Source organism: Megalops cyprinoides, chromosome 16, assembly GCF_013368585.1.
Source record: "Megalops cyprinoides isolate fMegCyp1 chromosome 16, fMegCyp1.pri, whole genome shotgun sequence".
In the NCBI taxonomy this organism is placed as follows: Eukaryota; Metazoa; Chordata; class Actinopteri; order Elopiformes; family Megalopidae; genus Megalops; species Megalops cyprinoides.
In genome coordinates, this window is record NC_050598.1 from 9,246,087 (window position 1) to 9,265,724 (window position 19,638).

A 19,638-nucleotide genomic window follows, 5' to 3' on the forward strand; every position below is an offset into this window, starting at 1 on the left:
AGTGAAGGGACTTTCCTCCGCCCCACAAGTGCTGCCTCTGCTATGGCAAAGGACAGGAGAATGAGGTGCAGGCAGAGACGCCGACCTGTGGTCAACACAAACAGCCGCCCCAGGCTGGTTTTTTGTGGTCTGACCAGAACAGGGCTCAGGGGGACAATGTCAATAAGATGCACTGAGCAGCCAAAGAATGTGATTCGGTTCAAATAAAATGTTCATGGTGTGGTTCACGTCACAGTACAAACACACACTTCAACTTTCACCAAACAGAAATCAAGGTGTAATGGCTGCAATTAGTATAAGGTAGCTTTGAAAAGAACATGCTGGTGCCTGTGTATACTGGATTAGGTCTTAGATCAGCACAGGGATTCCAGGGTGAAAGGAAGGATGGACAATGGAAGAGGGACCATTGCTTTGGATTTACAGGTTTCTCTGAGGGCAGAAAAATGTGGCCCAATTCTCTGAAGCCACGCGATTGTTTATCCCGTTTCTTCTGGCTGTGAGGAGGTCATCCAAGAAGTGACAGCATTCTCACTTACTGTGTCACACACGTCACTACATGCCTGGTGACATCCATGCTCACAAATGAGACAATTACTCATGTCCAGCTGTCATTTGTGGGAGGAGAGTTTCTGATTTAACCACTTTTTACTTAGTGTGGATTGCTCAATCATGTCATGATGAGGCTTCGTGTCAAGGTGGCCATTAATGCTGGAGGGTAAAGGTCATGTTCCATGTGAACAAATTTGCACAGTATTGCTTGCCATTTCCTGACCTTAGTTCAACACAGAAAACAATGGTCATTGCACTTGGCAATTGGCTAATTGGGATGCAGTAATACATAATTGTTTAATTGTTCATTGTTCTTGTATTACAGTTATTACAGCACACCAAAATAATTCATGTCCCATGCATGTGTGATTCATAGATCTACAAACAGAGCGGATGATGATGTTGAAGAGTGTTGTTTTTTTTTTCAAACCCAGCTTTTGAGAAACACAGGTAAACAAAGGCTAGCTAGGATAAAAATGAAGCTGTCAAGCAGAGAAGTCTAATGCAATGATTTTGTTATACATCTGTGTAGTGTTATCCGCTCGGGCAATCAGGCAGGCTAATGTTGGTAAATAGCATTCTGATTAAAAAGCTAACCTGTTAGCAAAACACACCTCTCAATTTCTCAACACTCCTTGTGTATGATGTTGTTAAGAGGCCAGCTTGCTAGCTAACAGATTCGCAACGGGTCACTTACGAGGTGTCTTTTTGTCAGATTCAACTTCACTATCTCACTTTCACAGGTGAATGACACAAGATTTCCCAGAAATAATTTAAAGACTAGTTACATATCCATGCTATGCATGCACATCATAATTTCCAATTTACATCTGTCAGCATGACTCAGCATGACACTTTGCATGGCAAAGTATAACTCTACATTCTGCATGCAAAGCGCTTTAATCAGATTGCAGTCACGCCTCCAAATTTTAGCCTCCAAAATCCGAGAAATAACTCTGCTGTTCCCAAAAGGTCAGTATTTACATTCTGCTCATAAAGGATCGAGTCATTATGCGTACGCTGTCTGCAACCAATGATGCCTTAAGCAAAGTCAGGTAATTACCTTTTTAAAGTGAGAGAGATTTTTTTTTACACTATGCTATGCTTTATACTTCTGATCGTTCCACTGCTTAGTAGAATGCCAAGAGCAATGTGGCTAAACTAACATTATTTTATGTGACAATCCAGGCGTATGGTTACGTGCCAAGACAGATGCATGATATTTTGACAAAAGGTCCTTTCTTAATTAAGGTCTAACTCTGTGTATCTTATACATACAAACACAGACTCACAAACGTCCTCTATACAAAGGCATGCATACTCTCTCTCTCTCTCTCTCTCTCTCACACACACAAACACAAGCACATATGCACACAGAAATATTATAAATTCATCCACACATGTACATACCCACTCACACACATGTAATAACAATAACAATATCTTCTCATTCTATTATTGATTACATTTCAATCATTTTATTGACGTCGCTATATGTAAGACTTATATTAAATCACCTCCAATTATACTGAGGGCCAGCTCTGTACAGACTCAGCAGGGACTGACAATTTGCGGGTATACCTCCCCTAGGACAATGGCATTTACAATTTAGCAAAGTAGGAAATTCTGAAATGTCATTTGATTTGTCATGATAAAAGTAGAACATCAGCTACAGTAAAAAATACTGGACATTCCCTCACCAATAACCTCTACTACATTTTTAATCCATAGACTAGGGCTGTCGCGGTGAAGGAATTTCCCCTGGGGTGATTTAGGGTGGCTCAACAGTGTGATATGCGGTAATATTACCTTTTTTTGCAAATAACTTCATTTATCCTGATTTTAGTGGTATATAACTAACCTTTATTGTTAGGCTATTATTAGGAATATTGTTGCTTTTTAAATGACAAAGATGACACAGTTTTAAAACAAATTAAACACTTGTTTATTGTTAAATGCAGTACACAGAAGGGCAATGAGGTGCAATAAGAAAGCAAGGTAGGCTACACGCCTTTTCTCCTTTATGAAAAAAAAGGATTAAGCCTAGCCTATAGCCTAGGCTAGATATATTGTCCCCCCCTTATCAGTTACCCACCGTCAACCGCGGTTCGAAAATATTAAATGGAAAATTCTAGAAATAAACAATTCATAAATTTAAAATTGCGTGCTGTTCTGAGTAGTGTGATGAAATCTCGCGCCGTCCCGCCTGGGACATGAATCATCCCTTTGTCCAGCGTATCCTCGCTGTATATGCTACCCGCCCGTTAGTCACTTAGTAGCCGTCTCGGTTATCAGATCGACTGTCGCGGTATCGCAGTGCTTGTGTTCAAGAAACCCTATATATTGTTATAATTGTCCTATTTTATTATTAGTTATTGTTGTTAATCTCTTATTGTGCCTAATTTACAAATTAAATTTTATCATAAGTGTATGTATAGGAAAAAACATTGTATATATAAGGTTTGGTGCTCTCTGCGGTTTCAGGCATCCGTTGGGGTCTTGGAACATATCTCCCGCGGATAAGGGGGGCCTACTGTAAATAAAGCAAATTGTTTAGGCTAAATCTTTTAAGTGCAAATCTACGGAGCCCCTAAAGGGACATGAGCAAAAAAAATTATTATTTTTTTTTTCAACCGAAATAGTTTCTCGTGCGTAGCGGTTATGGCTGTTGCTTGCCAACCCCTGTGGTTGTCTTGTCAATAGCGCGGTATTGCAATATTGTGGCTATTGCGACAGCCCTACCATACACAGCTGCATGCTTTACAGTATATACTTTGAAAGGGAATACTCTATAGGGTGTGGATGGAAGAATATCTGTTACAGGTATGTAGACTTTGCAAGTATGTACATGTATCCAATGAGACAGCACAGAAACAAATCCCTAAATAAATCCACTGGAAAAATCCAATTTCAATATGTTTGTTTCTCCCTCTCATTGCATTTGGCCCAGCGCCCTGATGATTCACTTTAGACAATGGCCTAGGGATTAATAACAAGCAAAAAGCATCTCCTTCACACACTGGGAGCACCAAACACGTCGAGGCCGAATGCAAAACGCTGCCAGATAAGCAATTAGAATGTTCGCCTTTTAGAAAAGCAGAAAATGTCCAGCTCGCCGCATTCAAAATCTGGACAGAAAATGGCCTTTGTACCATGCAATCTGTTAAAATATAGAATGGATAAAATGGTATATTACTATACCGGAACTTACTTCTGTTATTTATTTTAGAAAAAAAAACATTTATAGCCATGTTCTTATATGGCAATGCATGCATATTTTTTTATAATTTTCAGCAAGGAAGAATTACCTGTATTATTAGATATGCACACATATTTTCCATAATATGTGTGCATAATTCCACTTACTTATGTGCCGCAATACATCCTTGTACAGTAAAGTACATGCAAATGCCGACACATCTACACACACATACAGCAAGGCCGAACATGGTGCCCACTGCCCACAGTGAGTGCACGCTCTGAGTAAATTAAAGCCCCATGTCTTCTCATGTTGCCATGGCAGCACACCCTGCTCTCCAAACAAGCGTGTTGATCAGCAGAAAGAGCTTTCTGTTATTGCGGTCTCCTGTCTGCACTGTCTGGTGAAGTGTCTGTTCCAGAACCAGAAATGAGGGGGAGATCTCCCACCTGAGAGCCCCCCCGCCTGGACCCGGGTCTGCAGCATTGTTTTGGGAGGCTGAATACTATAGTGGAGGCTTCATGTAATTTATCCACCCAATCAATACTACTGCCATCTGAATTTTCCCCTTTGACTGTTCATGTGAAACAGTCGAGGCGGGGGCTGCTGGACATACATTTGTGCAAAGTGACACGGTCACGAATTACTAGAGCTGGGTGCCCCCAGGTGTGTGTGTGTGTGTACTGTTGTGGTGGAAGTGGTGTACGTAAAACTCAAGCTGAAGTGACAGACTGCACTTGGGGCAGAATGAAGGTGGGGGCGGGTAGGGGTCTGTGTATGCAGAGCTTTCCGCCTAAGGGCTGTTTGTCCCACAATCCCCCTCACCTCTTCATCCCACTCCAGCAGGATGTGAAGGAATGTCTCCCTGAGCCCTGCCTGCTCTGCCCTCTGCCCTTTCTCTACTGTACCACTGTGGCCCTGCCCCTTCACCCCGCGCCTCAAAAACACATTCAGTCACTGCTGCTCCAAGATGCAGTTTTAAAATTACCACCCTGTTGTACCACGGCAGTTTAATAATCACCAATCTCCTGTGCCAAGATACAATCTTAAAATTACCACCCTGCTGTACTAAGGTAGTTCTATGGTCTGCAATCTGCTGTGCGAAGATAGTCTTACGGTTACCACCCTGGTGTACCAAGATACAGTGTTACGATTTTTAACCCTGTAAAAAAGCAAAAAAATCGCAGCAGCTCTCCTTGAAACAACTCTCATCAAAGCCACCTTCCAAGCAGCCAGAGAACAAACTGCCATGCATAACATAACCATCTCCACCTTTCCTCATTAAATACCTCCACATCCCGCATATGCAGTTTGAAGTACATCACAGATGTGCGTCAAGGCACACGCATATATAGCTCCCATGATACAGTCCTGCAGTGGATCTCAGGAGGTACCATTAAAACAATGTGTGCGATCACAGCTAAGAATGGTTTATACTATAAGCAAGCCCAACATGGAGGTGCGCAGCATAGAGATGAATAGAAACAATGACTCTTAATAAGGGCACACTTGAATAAACCCTTACAGTATTGTAATACAGTACGCCTGTATGTCTCATTGTTTGCTGTGATTTATACACAGTTGCGCAGTGCTTAGTTGACTGTGGGTTCCGCTGGGACACTAGAATGCTTTAAGCAGCTCACATCATCACCATGAATCCAAACAGCATTTGAGGAATGTGTGAGAGCAGAGAAAGAGAGAGAGAGAAAGAGAAGAGAAAAAAAGCGCAAACACAGAGATGCCACCTAGTGCTGTCTCTCACAGTTGCCAAACTGTGTAATGCCGACCAGGTGCACTGGCTAAATCGTATGCAGATTTATTGTGACCTGAATTCATGCAGTGGGTGGTGCAGAGATACTCTTTGTCAGGTGGCAAGGAATAAATTAAGCTTGAAACTTGTGCCACGTTTGAGAGAAACACAGCACCCAGCTGGGGGGAAGGAGAGAAAGAGGGAATTAAACCTTTTGCAGGCACGCAATCATTGTCAATGTGGCGGTGCTTTGGATTCGGGTGTCTGTGGAAGGGCCGTTGCAGTAGGTGTGAGGATGGATGGCCCGGGAGGTACTTGACGAGAGACAGTCCAACAACAGATCATGGGTGGAGGCCAAGCAGTGCCTCGCACCCAGGTTTGGGGTGCTAACATCTGAGGATGTGCAGCACAAAGACTAAGCAGAAACCCCCTGGGATGGATCTACCAAGGGCAACATTTCCACTAATTCACACAAGGCCCCTGGGACAGCTCATCACACTGGTTGTTGAATTGTGGAACACACACACACACACACACACACACACACACACACACACACACACACACACACTCACAAAAAACCATGCATGTATGCTGTGCATACGCACAAAGACACATACACTAATATTCTCCCCCTCTCTCTTTCTTTACATAAACATGCACACACACACACACACACATACCAAAAATGAGTTACATATTCTTATATTTGTTAGCTCTACCGGTTTTGCAGTTCACATTTCCAGTCTATTTTCCACCAAATTATATAGTATATACAGTAAGTCATGGTACATGGACCATGGTGCAATTTTAATTCCACACAGCTCTCTGTAGCACGGTGCTACTCCTTTAGGAATAAAGTCTGGCAGATAATGTGTTACAGCCAAAAAAAGCTCTCAGAAGATATACAGAAGGTCTAAAACGCAATTTTGCAACATGTTCCCCTCAACCAACAAAAAACATTCCATATGCTGCCAACGCATTTCTGAATGCTTGAGTTAGCTTTGTACACAAAATCTGACACTGCCACTAAACCTCTCATGGATTACAAATGAAAATATATACCATTCAGCAAACCAGAAAGTCTGTGAAGGGAAAATTCGCTTGAGTGATTTCATTATGATTTTGCCCAGATAAAATATTAGATGTGATAAAATATTCAATACTGCATTATTTTGACCGATGAGCTGCAAAATTGTTGCTCTGACAGGTAGGCATGTAGACGACAACTCTGATTTATTTCGGGGGCCAGAAAAAGGGAGTCGATGGAGGAGAGGAGCCGAGGGAAAACTCCCCAGGGTGAACACAGCGGCGGCCGCAGATGGACGGACAGAGGCGTCGTCTCCCGCCAGCGAACCCCCGTCAGCGGCAGCGGCGTGTGTCGCCATGGGCAGCAGACACGGGGAGAGACACCGACCGCGATTAGAGTTAAAAATCGGTTTTCAGATGGACCCTTGTTTTGAAAAAGCATAATTAGAGGGGGTGAGCCAAGAAAAACCGAGGATCCCGAGCTGCTGACTAACAGACTGGTGAAATCGTCTGCAAAACCCCGTCCTGTGTGACAGCGAGGCGAATCGATCGTTTGGAGGGGGGGGCTGGGGAGAACGGGGACTGGAGAAAGGGGGGGGGGGGCGCGTGGCTGTGTGAGGGGGCCACCTGAGCCAGTGACCACCTGCCCGGAGAGATAAGCGAGGTGTGGAGTGGCACAAATTGCCGCAGGAGTGGCAGTCGTGACATTTGAGGAGACCGGAGTAAACAACAATTTGGAATGGGCAAATAGCATTGTGCGCACTGGGGCCAAAGCGCGCCTCCTTTCAGGGGAGCGTGTTTGATCCAGCCACCCCCCCGCCCCTTCATTAACCAGGAAGTGATGTCATGTCAATTTATGAGGAGCCCTGCTTTCTGGCATAATAACGCATAGAAGTGAACCTTCAGCCCATTAATCAGAGAGCCAGGGAGCTGTTAATGTTAATGTGACCTTTATAATTAAGTGCCGTCACACAAAACCGACGACTGACGCTAAAACATCTTGTAACAAAATGCAATGGTGTAATAAAATGAATTTATCCCTTAATCAGATTACAGTGACAACTGACAATTTTCATAGCTGTAATCACTCAAACTGTCCAAACAGTTGTAGTGACCCTAATACTAGGAATGAGCTTAACCATTTCCCTCTCTGCATCAAATTATAGAAATAAAGAGGAATTTTTTGCTCCATTTTCTGTGCGCCCAAACAAAGGGCCATATTATTAGGATCCTCCCATGCACATCTCACTTTCAGAGATGTGACCATTGTTTTTAGCTAACACCTAGTGTACTAAATAGCCAGAATCCAAGTCTAAGTACAGTAGCTTGCAATGAAAGTCTCTGAGTCAGACTGTGCCAACTTCTTGTTCAGTATTTTAACTCCAGTAAGGAACTAAGCTTTATCTGGAGGGAAGGAACACCGAGCTCAACCAGACCCAGAGGCCAGACCCAGAGACCCAGAGTCCAACCAAGGAGAATCACAAGCACCCACGCATGAGAAGGAACCACACCTCCCGTATACAGAGGGACAGGGAGCAACAGATCTAGCTGTAGCCTACACAGTAGAAGCAGACAAGAGATCCAGCCCTACCCACTAGGGCTGTCGCGGTGAAAGAATTTTCCCTGCAGTGATTTAGGGTGGCTCAACAGTGCGATATGCAGTATTATCACCATCTCTTATTGTGCCTAATTTATGAATTAAAGTTTATCATAGGTATGCATGTATAGAAAAAAACAGCATATTTAGGGTTCGGTAGTATCTGCGGTTTCAGGCATCCGCTGGGGGTCTTGGAACATATCCCGCGTGGATAAGGGGGGGACTACTGTAAATAAAGCAAATTGTTTAGGCTAAATCTTTTAAGTGCAAATCTATGGAGCCCCTAAAGGGACATAAGCAAAAAAATTAGGGGACATGAGAAAATTTTTTTGAAGTTTCTCGTGCACACAAGAAACTATTTGAATTTTTTTTTTTGCTCAACCGAAATAGTTTCTCGTGCGTAGCGGTTGCTTTCCATCCCCTGCGGCTGGCTTGTCAATAGCGTGGTTATTGCGACAGCCCTACTACCCACCTCACAGGGTGGACCAGGCCATATACAGCTTCCTGCTGTAGAGAAATGAGGAGGAATACTTTCAATGACTGGCTATAACACACCAGTTTGAAAGCTGGACAGTGTCTTTAACTGCTACTTTCTCTTTATTACGCTAAATACCAAACTGTGGTTTGTATTAATGCTATTATTACTTTTTTAACATAAGCTATTTACCACATTTCCACTTAAATTATATTTTGTATTTTTTTTTGCCTGAAAATAAACTTACTTTTTGTGTGTCTGAATTGTGTCGTTTTATTACTCGGTTGGCTGACTACAAATTCAATTTCCTCCGCCTTTAGATATGAATAATTTCTCAACAGAACAAATTCTTTAAATGTTCATGTAAAATTCCCAGGATGGTGCTTGATAAATTATAATGTGCATTCATAAGAGGAACAGTGCACTTAATTACACAAAAAACATCTTGCATTCTGAGATATCCACATTCACTACACGGTACAGGGTCTTTTAGGTGTAAACAAATCCACACTGATTATATACAATACTGAGTTTTAGCAAAACTTGAGATGTCTTTCAGACTGTAAATGTCCTCAGGGAACCTTCGTGTGGAAGCCCATTTGATACACCACGTCATCACCTGGTTGAGTCTCTCCATTATGAGCTGCCCCCCCCTCCCCGTAAGGATAGAATGGTGGTGACTCACCCCTCTGACTCAATCTACAGGATGAGCCTGGATCTCGAGCGCTCCCTTTGATGGTCTGATCCGGGCTTGACACAGAATGGCTGACCCAACACCTCTGAAGCTGGGAAATCAATCAATGTATTTCATCTGTGACTCAACCGATTCACGACGCCGATCCTTACTGTTAGTCTGAGGCCCGTCCGTAGCCCTGAGGCCGCTGCCGCCAGATCACACCGCCGCTGCAGTCACGGCTCGGGATCTGAGCCGAAGCAAAACTGCAAGCAGAAAAACTGCACGGGCTGATTTGCATATCTTTTACACAGAAAACTAGGCTACATGACAGAATATAACCGCGGGGCCTCCAAGCGCTCTAAGTAGCACTGCTGACATTTTACTACTATCGGATAGACTGCGAATTTGTCACTGGTGCATCAGCCAAAATCAATTCTTATTGGAGTTTCGTGATTCCCCCCGGGAAAAGAGTATACCTACCTAAATGCCAACTGCTAAATGCCAAACGAGCAATAACAGGAGCCAAGGCATGCATCGCTAACGAGGTGGCAGCTCTGGATGTCCACAAAGTTGACCTGCTTGAATTTGCAAGTAATGAATCCCAACAAAACAGACAAGTGGCCCCCTCGGCCTGAGGCTAAACGTGGCAGCACTGAAGCTACAGGAAAACAGCAGTGTGGTGTGCTGGTAAGGAGTGTGGCTCATAACCAAAAAGGGTTGCTGGTTTGATTCCCCACTGGGGCACTGCTGTTGTATCCTTGAGCAAGGTACTTAACCTCGGTAAATATCCAGCTGTATAAATGGATAAAATTGTAACCTACCGCACGTATGTCACTCTGGATAAGACTGTCTGCTAAATGACAATAATGTAATGTAACGTAATGAAAACATGGAGAGGAAACTCCAGGGAATACGTGGCTGTTGGCACAGAAGAAAGCACAGTTGAATTGCTCTATATAGTAATATAAAGCACAATAGCACAGTGAACCTGTTGAAGCTACACTGTAAACACTGCTCTGTCTTACTCTCACTCTGTATCCTGAACACTCTTGTGAGGAATAAGAGAACGAGAGGCCACTACATGGCAGTCTCGAACTCAAAGGTCAGCAATTAAGAATTCAATTAGCGTCAGGTGGGAATCAGTAACATTAAGTGGCTGACATTTACAACTTGTGTGAGTCTATGCTGTGTAAAGCATTGCTCTAAGAGAGAGAGGAGGCCTATGTTTTTGTGTTGCTGGCTGGTGCTATTGATAGTGTGCAACTCCAACAATCAAGGTAGCCTTGAGGCTTTACTCAACCAATCAATGAGAAATGCAGATAAAACATCCACACCACCCATGCCTTAGGCACTTTCGTATTCTGTATTACACCAACTCCACTTTGAGGCTTTATCATCCACTTTCCTGGATTACAGCACAGTAATCTTATGGCTATGTAACTGGCAGCATGGACAATTCAATATTCCTCAGATCGCTGCAGAAGTGACCAGGTGACCAGAAGGCCCTTACAGACTGGCGGAAATGGGTAGCAAAGATGCTGTGAGACCCCTGTGAAATTTCATAAACGGCCTGGTCGCTCTCTAAAATCTAGCAGCCTGGAAGACCCATGGCTTGCTGCCCATGAACTGGTTCCCTGCACCTGAAGAGTGGTATTCTTGATTCATGCGTAACCACGTTTGATCCCCTGATCTTCTTTCCTTGAAGCAGGCCTCCCTCACGTTAATTTTCCCGTTTGTCACCAGCATGCCCGAGCCCACGTGGTCGCAGCTTCCTGGCAAGGCCTGCCAGGTCTGTACTGTAACAGGCATACGAGGAATACAAATCCTCAGAGCATCAAGTTCAAAGTCACTACAGTTCCCCCCTCAGCAGTTCAATTCACCAGAGAATGTTCCATTATACAGACTTTCCCTCTCACTCTGCAGTGAGAGAAAGTGCACGTTCAATTACAGCAGTAATTCAGCATTAAAAAAAGCCCTTTCCACCAAGAAGAGAACTGCTTGTTGTGTTCAATGTCCCCGTGATTGCATGAAGTGTCATGCTGTGGCATGAAAGTGCTTACAAAATACAGAGCTCTTTACTCCCCAAGTTCAGTAAAAGCAGAACATCCTCTATGCAGAACTGGTTGGATAATGATGATGACTGTGGTGATGATAATAATGATAATGGTGATGATGATGATGATGACGATGATGTGGTAATGGTGACAATGATGCTGATGATGAGTTTTGTACATGATGGTGTCAGGGTTATGAAAATTGTGGTGATGATAACGATGCTGATTCTGATTTTGAAAATGTTAACAATTGTGAAGGTAGATGTAGAGGATGAAAATGATAATGTTGACATTGAAGACAAAAAACGACAAGGTTGTTCTTTGACGGCGATGAAGACAGTGGGTGTGGCGCCGGCAAACATGACACGGGCGACCCGCAGTACCTGGGCGAGATGTCGCACCCCTGCTGCATGAACGCCCCCAGGGAGAACCACAGGCTGTTGAAGATCCCGAACTCGTTGGTCTGCTCCAGTGCCTGCTGGGCTTGGTTGGGCTGGGAGGGCGACTGGCCGGGCTGGCCGGAGGTGGACGGCTGGGCCTGCTGTGGGTCCTGTCCGTCCTCCAGGTCCTCGGCGTGCCACTCGTACGGGCTGAAGCGGCTCACCAGGAACAGCACCACGCTCACGCCGATGTAGGCGAACACGATGCACATCCAGATCTCGTAGGCCAGCGGGTCCAGGAAAGAGAAGACGCCCGGCTTGGACTTCATGGGCTTCTTGATCATGATGGAGATGCCCAGGCTCATGAAGGGCTTGGAGAAGTCGATGACCTCCTCCCTCACCAGGGTGATGGTCAGGGGGGCCACTGCCACATCAGCTTTCTGCAGCAAACATGTGGGAAGCAACAATGCAAGGAAGTGAGATGTAACTGAGATACGTATGAATCACAATACAAAACCTCTGTGAGGGTAGCACAAAAAATGTTATTGAAATCTAGAATTGTTATTGAATTCTTTGTCTAGATCTTTGGTCATGGGCAATTTTGTACACACACAAATTTTTTACCTAGCATAACCATAAGGTCTAATGTACAAGGCTCTCTCGCCAAGACTGCTTCTTAGATGAACAATTGTGACTGTAGACCTACCAATAGTATACCAATGTATACTTCTGCCAATACATAATACTGTAAAACCAATGCAATTAGCAAATTCACATACATGTGTGGTGATTTCTTAGGACAGGTTTTAATCATGGTTTGTTTTTAGTTCTCTCCTTTTTAAATTTGAATTTAGGTATGGGAGTGCGCAGTGCTTTAAATTCTTCAACAGCCTATTATGAAAAAAGATGAACAATGAAAAGCTTTGAGATAAATATTCTGTTACACAATCCTGGAGACATCCCAAGTATCCCTAAGGGTACTCCTACGCCATTTTAGGAACCAATGATCTGTGGGAAGAGTAAAGTTTCTAAATGATATAATGTTAAAGTGATAGCCTGCATAAAATGTAGCCACTCAAGTCTTGCCTGGGTGATAAATATGCCTTAGCCTAGAGGTATTCATTTTTACTATTACCATCAAACTGAAATGACAGAATTAAATACAGCTTTTCAAGAAGAAATACAAGAGTTTAAGTCACTCTCCTGATGGTCATTCATTTGGCCAGTATTATGCATTGTTTATTTTCCCCCAGCTTTGAATCAGACTTGGATTGCTACTGCGGTTGCAAAGTTCCTGTTTTTTAAGGAAATGTGTGGCATTATGAATGGTTTCTCTGCCAACAGTGTATTTTATTAGGTTTATTAGTTTTTCCCTGGGCTTTTAATTTCCTGTTGCGTGGCATTCTATGAAATGCAAAGGTAATCTGTCACGTCAGTCACCATGGAAACCACCGATGATGTCTAGCATATGAAAAAAGTCTAACATTCTAACAGAGAGCTTGGGAGGCAGATACTGTTCTATTTTTCATTGAACCTAAACACCAAAATCCTTTTTTAAAAACAATAATGTATATTCATATATTTGTTCTTTTCAGACTCCTTTCAATTTAACTTGATTGAACTTAATTGTGGCAACCTTTGTGATTTCTGTGGTTTTAACATTCTCTAAAAATTCAGATTACTTGCATAGCAATTATGTCTACATACAAAGGTCATGATCAGTTCCTGAAATTTTAGCTCTTGATATGCTGCAATTATGATATTTATACCACACTTATTTCTGATAAACTTAGACTATTACAGCTAATAATAATAATAACAATAATAATAAAAGGATTTTGCGATGACAGGTAGGGAAAACAGAGTGTATCTGCTAGAAACACCACTTGCAATGGAATCAAAGATGTATTGAACCAAACTGGCTGAAGATTCTGTGGCCAGGCAGAGAGAGACAGTTTGGAAACTAAGTTAGGAAATGATGCAAATGTATTCCATAGCTACTGTGGGCTCTTATATGACCACAGTGAATGCGAACCTTAGTTTAATGCCTCATTTGGAAGTTGACACCTCCTACAGCACTTCATCCACAGGGAAGAGTACCCCCTACTGTTCCATACACAACATTTCCAGCAGCAATGGATTTACAACATTGTATCCTGGATATGCACAATTTTTGTCAAGCAACAAAAACTTGGCAAAAAATACATAACTAAAATGAAGCAAATAGAAAATGCATTTCCAAGGACATCAGTGCTTCTCTGAGGAAGGCATCTTATATAAACCCATAATCTGAGCACCGTAATAATCTATTCCTGCAGCATTATAAAACCTTCTACAGTAGAATATTCACAAAACCTAATTTAGTTAAATTCCAGGCAGCACTGTGATAAGTCCAAAAATGAGAGAAAAACAAATATGCTTTACACTTCTATTACACTCCTCTCTTTAAATGGGTTTAGTTAAATTGAAAAAACTGAAAAAGGAATCAAATCTTTGCAGGCAGTTCTGAAATACGTTACTGCGGATGTGACATCCATTTGGCCAATTATCATCCCTCTCTTCATAACGTGTCCTGGTGCACTTTTCAACTGTTAACAGCTATTTTATAGATAGAGTACAGATATGCCAGACCAGACACATGCAGTGGTAATGCTGTTTGATTGTACTGATGCTATTGGACATGCTGAGCACACAATATTGCCCTCACAATCCGGACACATTATGCCTGCTTGTTAGTGACACTGTGGCATACTTTGCCAACAATCCAGAATTATTTTTGCAACAGTTATTTGTCTACAGGATATACTTTGTCCTTAAAAATATTCTTCCTATCGGAAATTAAGCAATGTATGCATGGATGCCTGCCTCCAGACTTGATTATACAAGAGACAGAATTTCTGCAATCTGTTCAATTTCTGTAGGAAGTGAACAGGGGTTTTTGAAGAGAGAACAAAGTGGAATTTGATTTCATCACTTTGTCCAGATCATAAAAATGACTGTGAAAATTTACAAAACTCAGTACAGTAAATGAACAAGTCTGTAAGGACTGATGGAGCTCTGGGTTTCTGTCAGATACAAAAAGCTGAATTCAAAAGTGTGCCATGCAGGTATGGCCCACTCTGTCATTTACCAGATCCCTCACTCTGACCCTGGTGACCCTCAACTATAAATGAGAAGTGAACTCTGTCATATGGTATGGGTGCTGCATTCAAAATCATCAAAGACAGTCATTGTGCGTACTCAGTGCCTAACAAAGTTCCTCTTCGATTCAAACACTATAACTTTTGAAACAATAGATAAAAGAACAATAGATAAAAGTACCCCCCTCAAAAAAGAAGAAACAGCGATAAAGTTTTCCCTCCCTGAACAAACCAGCTCCCAAGCAAGGTGCATAGGCCCAAGGCCAAGAGGGTGACTGACTGGGCAATATGCACCTAGATAGACCTCTGTGTCCACCTGGTTTTCATTCTAAAATGATTGCATATACAGCGCAGGCATCTGTGCAATCAGTACAATTAGCTAGCTGTTTATACAGTGTAGCAAGGCATGTGTGAAAACACATCTGTATTTAATTTGGAGCACCTGAGTGGTGAGCTAATTATCAAAGGTGTCTGGATCGGTTTTGGTTTTAATACGACCTTCAGGTTACACAACAGCTTGCAGAAAGAGGCATGTTACATGAGCATGAAGCTCTATTAGGCACATTGTCATTTGAAAGAGTGCTGAGATTTAATTAACAGATATATTATGGGCTAACACTTTAGAGTATTGGTTGGCATATGTTGTTAGAAAGCCAGCTGGCTCTCCATGCCTATCTCCATGTGTAGTATTGAAACTTCTTGCAGGTGGTGTTGAATTATAGCGAAATCCATCAACAGTCAACTCAAGTTAAACTTTTGAATAACATTTGCAATAGAAATAGATTGTGCTAATATTTGAGCCTATTTTAGATGTTACAAACAGCAATGTGTAAATATGAGGCTAAAGGTTCAAATATTTCAGCATACTGCCTTTGTCAGAGAAATAGGGATACGTTGGCCATCTTTACCTAACTCTCATACATCACTACACATGTACAAATTAATTAGAGAGGGATTTCCAATCAGTACCAGTTTCCAAATCGGCTTTTAATGAGGTCCAGACTTGTGGCAACAAACTGAATTGTTCTCTTATATAAGCATATCAAATACATTTCTTTTTAATGCCATTTATGCATTTTATTTTAATTAATCTGTCCAGGATCCAGTCAACTTTGTCTAAAGGCTGATGTGATTATCAAATGTTGTAATTATTTCCCCCAGCTTCAACATCATTCCACAGATTTCTGCCACTAACACAAAACCGCATGAAGGATTCCAAAATACAATTATAGGTTCAGCATAAGAAATGATCTATTAATATATGTCCTAAAAGGCTATACATACTGGAGAACAGTACACATTGGAGACATCTTTTTTTGTAATTATTCATTTCAGGATGAACATTACTTCACTTTGCACGCCAAACTGTGATAATCTTTAAATTGACAGATTACAACTGTCAGCAATCATCATACAGGCCAATCCATCCTGACACTGAAGGGCGCTCGAGGAGAGTTAGCGCCCCCCCCCCCCCCCTTACAAAATACATGACCGAATGATAACAGTAAAAAACAGGACACAAAAGGCAAGCGCTCTGACTTTTTCACGTTGCCATGACGGTGTGACAAATGTAGTTTTCCTTTGCGGCGCGGCTCAGTAGAGCCCTGTTCGCGCAGAAATGATCTGTGTAAAATACTGGGCTGACTGTAATTGCTTTCACAGTGCCATTTAATAGACGTGTGATGAGATCTACCGCCATTGTCTGGGTGATGGAAAAATGTCACGCATGGCTTTATGACCGAGGGATATAAAAAGGAAATAATTCACCGCGCTCCAGAGCCTTCCCTTTTTACCACCGAGCGTCAGTTCCTCTCTCGAACTGCTCTTCCTCCCTTTTTAACCATGCTGGGGACCCTCCAGTGTCTCCATCTGCCTCGCGAGGGCTCTTTTTAAAAACCAATTTGGATTCTCGTGCGAATTTCGTCCTCTTTGGCGGAGGACGGTTTCCTGTGCTGTTCTTTTGTGCTCCCTTCGCGAGCTGCGAGGCTAAATAGGAATCATTAGGATGAAGGGGGACGGGTGTTGGTTGGGGGGGCTTTACCGGAAAATGAGCATGGAAATAATTCAGTTGCCTTTCCAAAATAGTAAATAAAGATGTCCCCATTGCCTGAGCCGCATGGGCTTTTTTCCACGAGCCGGTCTTCGCTAGCGGGGCGAAAGGAGCCGAAAACCAGCTGCCCTGGCAGCGCCGTGTCAGTGATACGAGTTAATAGGCAATGTTATTAACAGCCATAAATAAAGATGTGCTGGAAAAATAATAAACAGCAAAATCTATAGCGCAATTCTGGATGTCAAATGTAACGTCTCTTGTCCGCTGAAAGTATTTATTGCACCTAATTTATTATTAATCTGTTCCAATAAACGAAGATCCGTTTTATAAATCACGTGCGAGCGCTTACCCCGTAGACCAGCTCCCCCACCATGCCGTTCCACATCTTTGAGTCGGGGTCGCGGGCTCCGTACTTCCCATCACTCACGATCTCCAGCTTGTAGTTGTAGCCCACGTGCTTGGCGATCTCCGCCGCTAGCTCCACGCAGTAGCCTTCATACTTCTCATTCCCCACCAGCTGATCGTGGTTCTTCTTTAGCATCACATATGGAGACTCCTGTGCACGAGTGAAAAAATATATAAATATATTTGTAATATAAAGAACAGCACTTGACATGGACATTAGTCATGGGTTGCGTTGCGCAAGACTGTTCACAGTGTAACTGATGCTGTTTGAAACATATCCTCCACCACCCATCTGAAATTCACTAATACAAATATATTCAAAGTACAAAGATTGCGGTGCTGCAAACCTTCTTGCGCTGTTGGGGCACAACCAATACATTTCTGATGTTGTTAGGGTTTATTTATTGATTTCATTTCAAGGTACCAGCATCCCCAAATGCAGATGGACCGGTAGATGATCAATCAGAATAACGCTACTCAGTTCTATTTTTGCAAGGCAGACAGCGAGCGCCAGACAGACGCTCGATTGTTAGATTGGACGTCTAGAGGGGATTACAAACACCTGAGGTTCCCACACTCCAGGCTTGTTTAATAACACAACACATTTCACTTAGTCTTGCATTGAACAAAGCAAAAAATGGAAAAAAAAGGGAAGATGAAAAGCCGGAGTGGTTTGGACCGTTGTTTTCTGAGAAGGGAATAGGAAGGGCAGGCGTGTATTGCGTTACGGGCTACCGCGGTGTCGGAGCATGACATCTGGACCTTCACAGCACGGCGGTCAGCGAGCTGCATTATCATAGCTTGGAAATCCCGTTGGAAAACTGCTGTCAGACAACTGAATGTTGAGCTTAAACGTGAACGGATTCAGTAAATATACAATGGAATAGCTGAACAAGATATAAAGTGTTCCCTCTGACCGTTGAGTCTGGGGGAATGGGATCTGCACAACAAATAATTCAAGAAATAGGTGGCTTGCTTGTCTATTTTTCAGCAACTGACATCAGGTGTTCAGGAGGAAATAACGCCAGTTAATCAGGAATGTATGCCCTCATTTCATTAGTTGTTCCGCCCCTAGCTCAGGGACTCCTTAATAACAAATTCTGCACAGGAAGTGGTGAGGGAAAGGTCAGCCCCACAGGCAGCAGGCAGAAACCTTTCCTTGGGCAAGTCACGGACAGAGGTCCCACTGAGCAAAAATACGGCCTAATAATTGGTCCACTGGGAGCACCTGCAATGTAAGGAAGGAAGAATACCTGATCACTGAACCACTGTATGGTTACCTATTCAAAGCTAATGTATAGAGTTTCCTCCACATATCTTCTTTAGGAGGTAACCAATCTGAAAGGAAGTACAGAAGTGACTGCCTATTCCTAGAGCCCATATAGAAATAATCACAGCGCCACATATTTAGGTAATTCCTACTCCAATCCTACCAAACAACTAATATGGACACCATGGCTAGGGCTGGCACAGATATTAGTGGTGAACAAAACTCAGAAGAGCATGTGGTATTCCCAAACTACTTGTCAGAGAAACACTAGCGCATTTGCAAAGAAGGTGGGCTATGAAAAAAAAAGGGGGGGGGGGGATTAATTGGAGTCGTTGGTGAGATTTCATTCCCGCACTGTGCACAGCATGCTGGGAGAGCCCCTGAGAGAGAGATTAATGCCCTGGGTCTGAGCGCTGGAGCAGGGCTGTCATGCCAAAACATGCTGTTGTGTATGAGACTGCCTTTTCAGCACTACCCCCCATGCTCCTGTCTGTGAAGCCCCGCGGCTATTTTGTTGACGGAAACAAACCTATTGCAGACAGAGGGCAGAAGGCCAGCCAGACCCAAACATTGATCTGTCCACTTCATTAGAGGAGAGAGGCTATCTCAGAGTATGTTTGGCTTCCTTTACAACTAAGAAATTGGCAGTGGTTATATATAGTCTTTGGAGAGAAAGGCTAGACATCTCCAGCTGCATGTTTGCTATGGTTCGGAAGAACATGGGCTTACTTATAGATTTCCAGGTGGATAGTAAAAATAACTTAACTAAATGTAATGAAAAATGTTTCAGTTTTGGAACGCTACAACAGTGTGTGGGTATCTGGCACCTGGAAGTAAAAGATCATGTTCAACATTCATTTAAGTGGACACCGTTATAAAGGACAGCATACATTTTTACATGTAGACAGGTGGATGTCCACAGAAGCATTTCAGGAGCAATTAGGATTGAATACCTTACTCAAAGGCAGCAGGGACCCCACCCGAGATCTGAACCACTCACAGTTTTGTCACGTCCCAAACCGCCACACAGTACATCCCTCTACGCATGTGTTAGTGAAGCTTGT

General features: G+C 42.9%; 1 protein-coding gene across 5 annotated transcripts in view; it reads right to left on the reverse strand.

Moving 5' to 3' along the window:
- Positions 1 to 19,638, reverse strand: part of gria1a (glutamate receptor, ionotropic, AMPA 1a) — a 72,370-nt gene that overhangs the window by 14,723 nt on the left and 38,009 nt on the right. For all 5 annotated transcript variants that reach the window (XM_036548402.1, XM_036548397.1, XM_036548398.1 and 2 more), the window contains exons 10-11: positions 17,249 to 17,455; positions 11,713 to 12,149 (exon numbers count right to left, since the gene is read on the reverse strand). In XM_036548402.1, the coding sequence (XP_036404295.1) occupies positions 11,713 to 12,149; positions 17,249 to 17,455 (644 nt within the window). The remainder of the gene's footprint in view (positions 1 to 11,712; positions 12,150 to 17,248; positions 17,456 to 19,638) is intronic.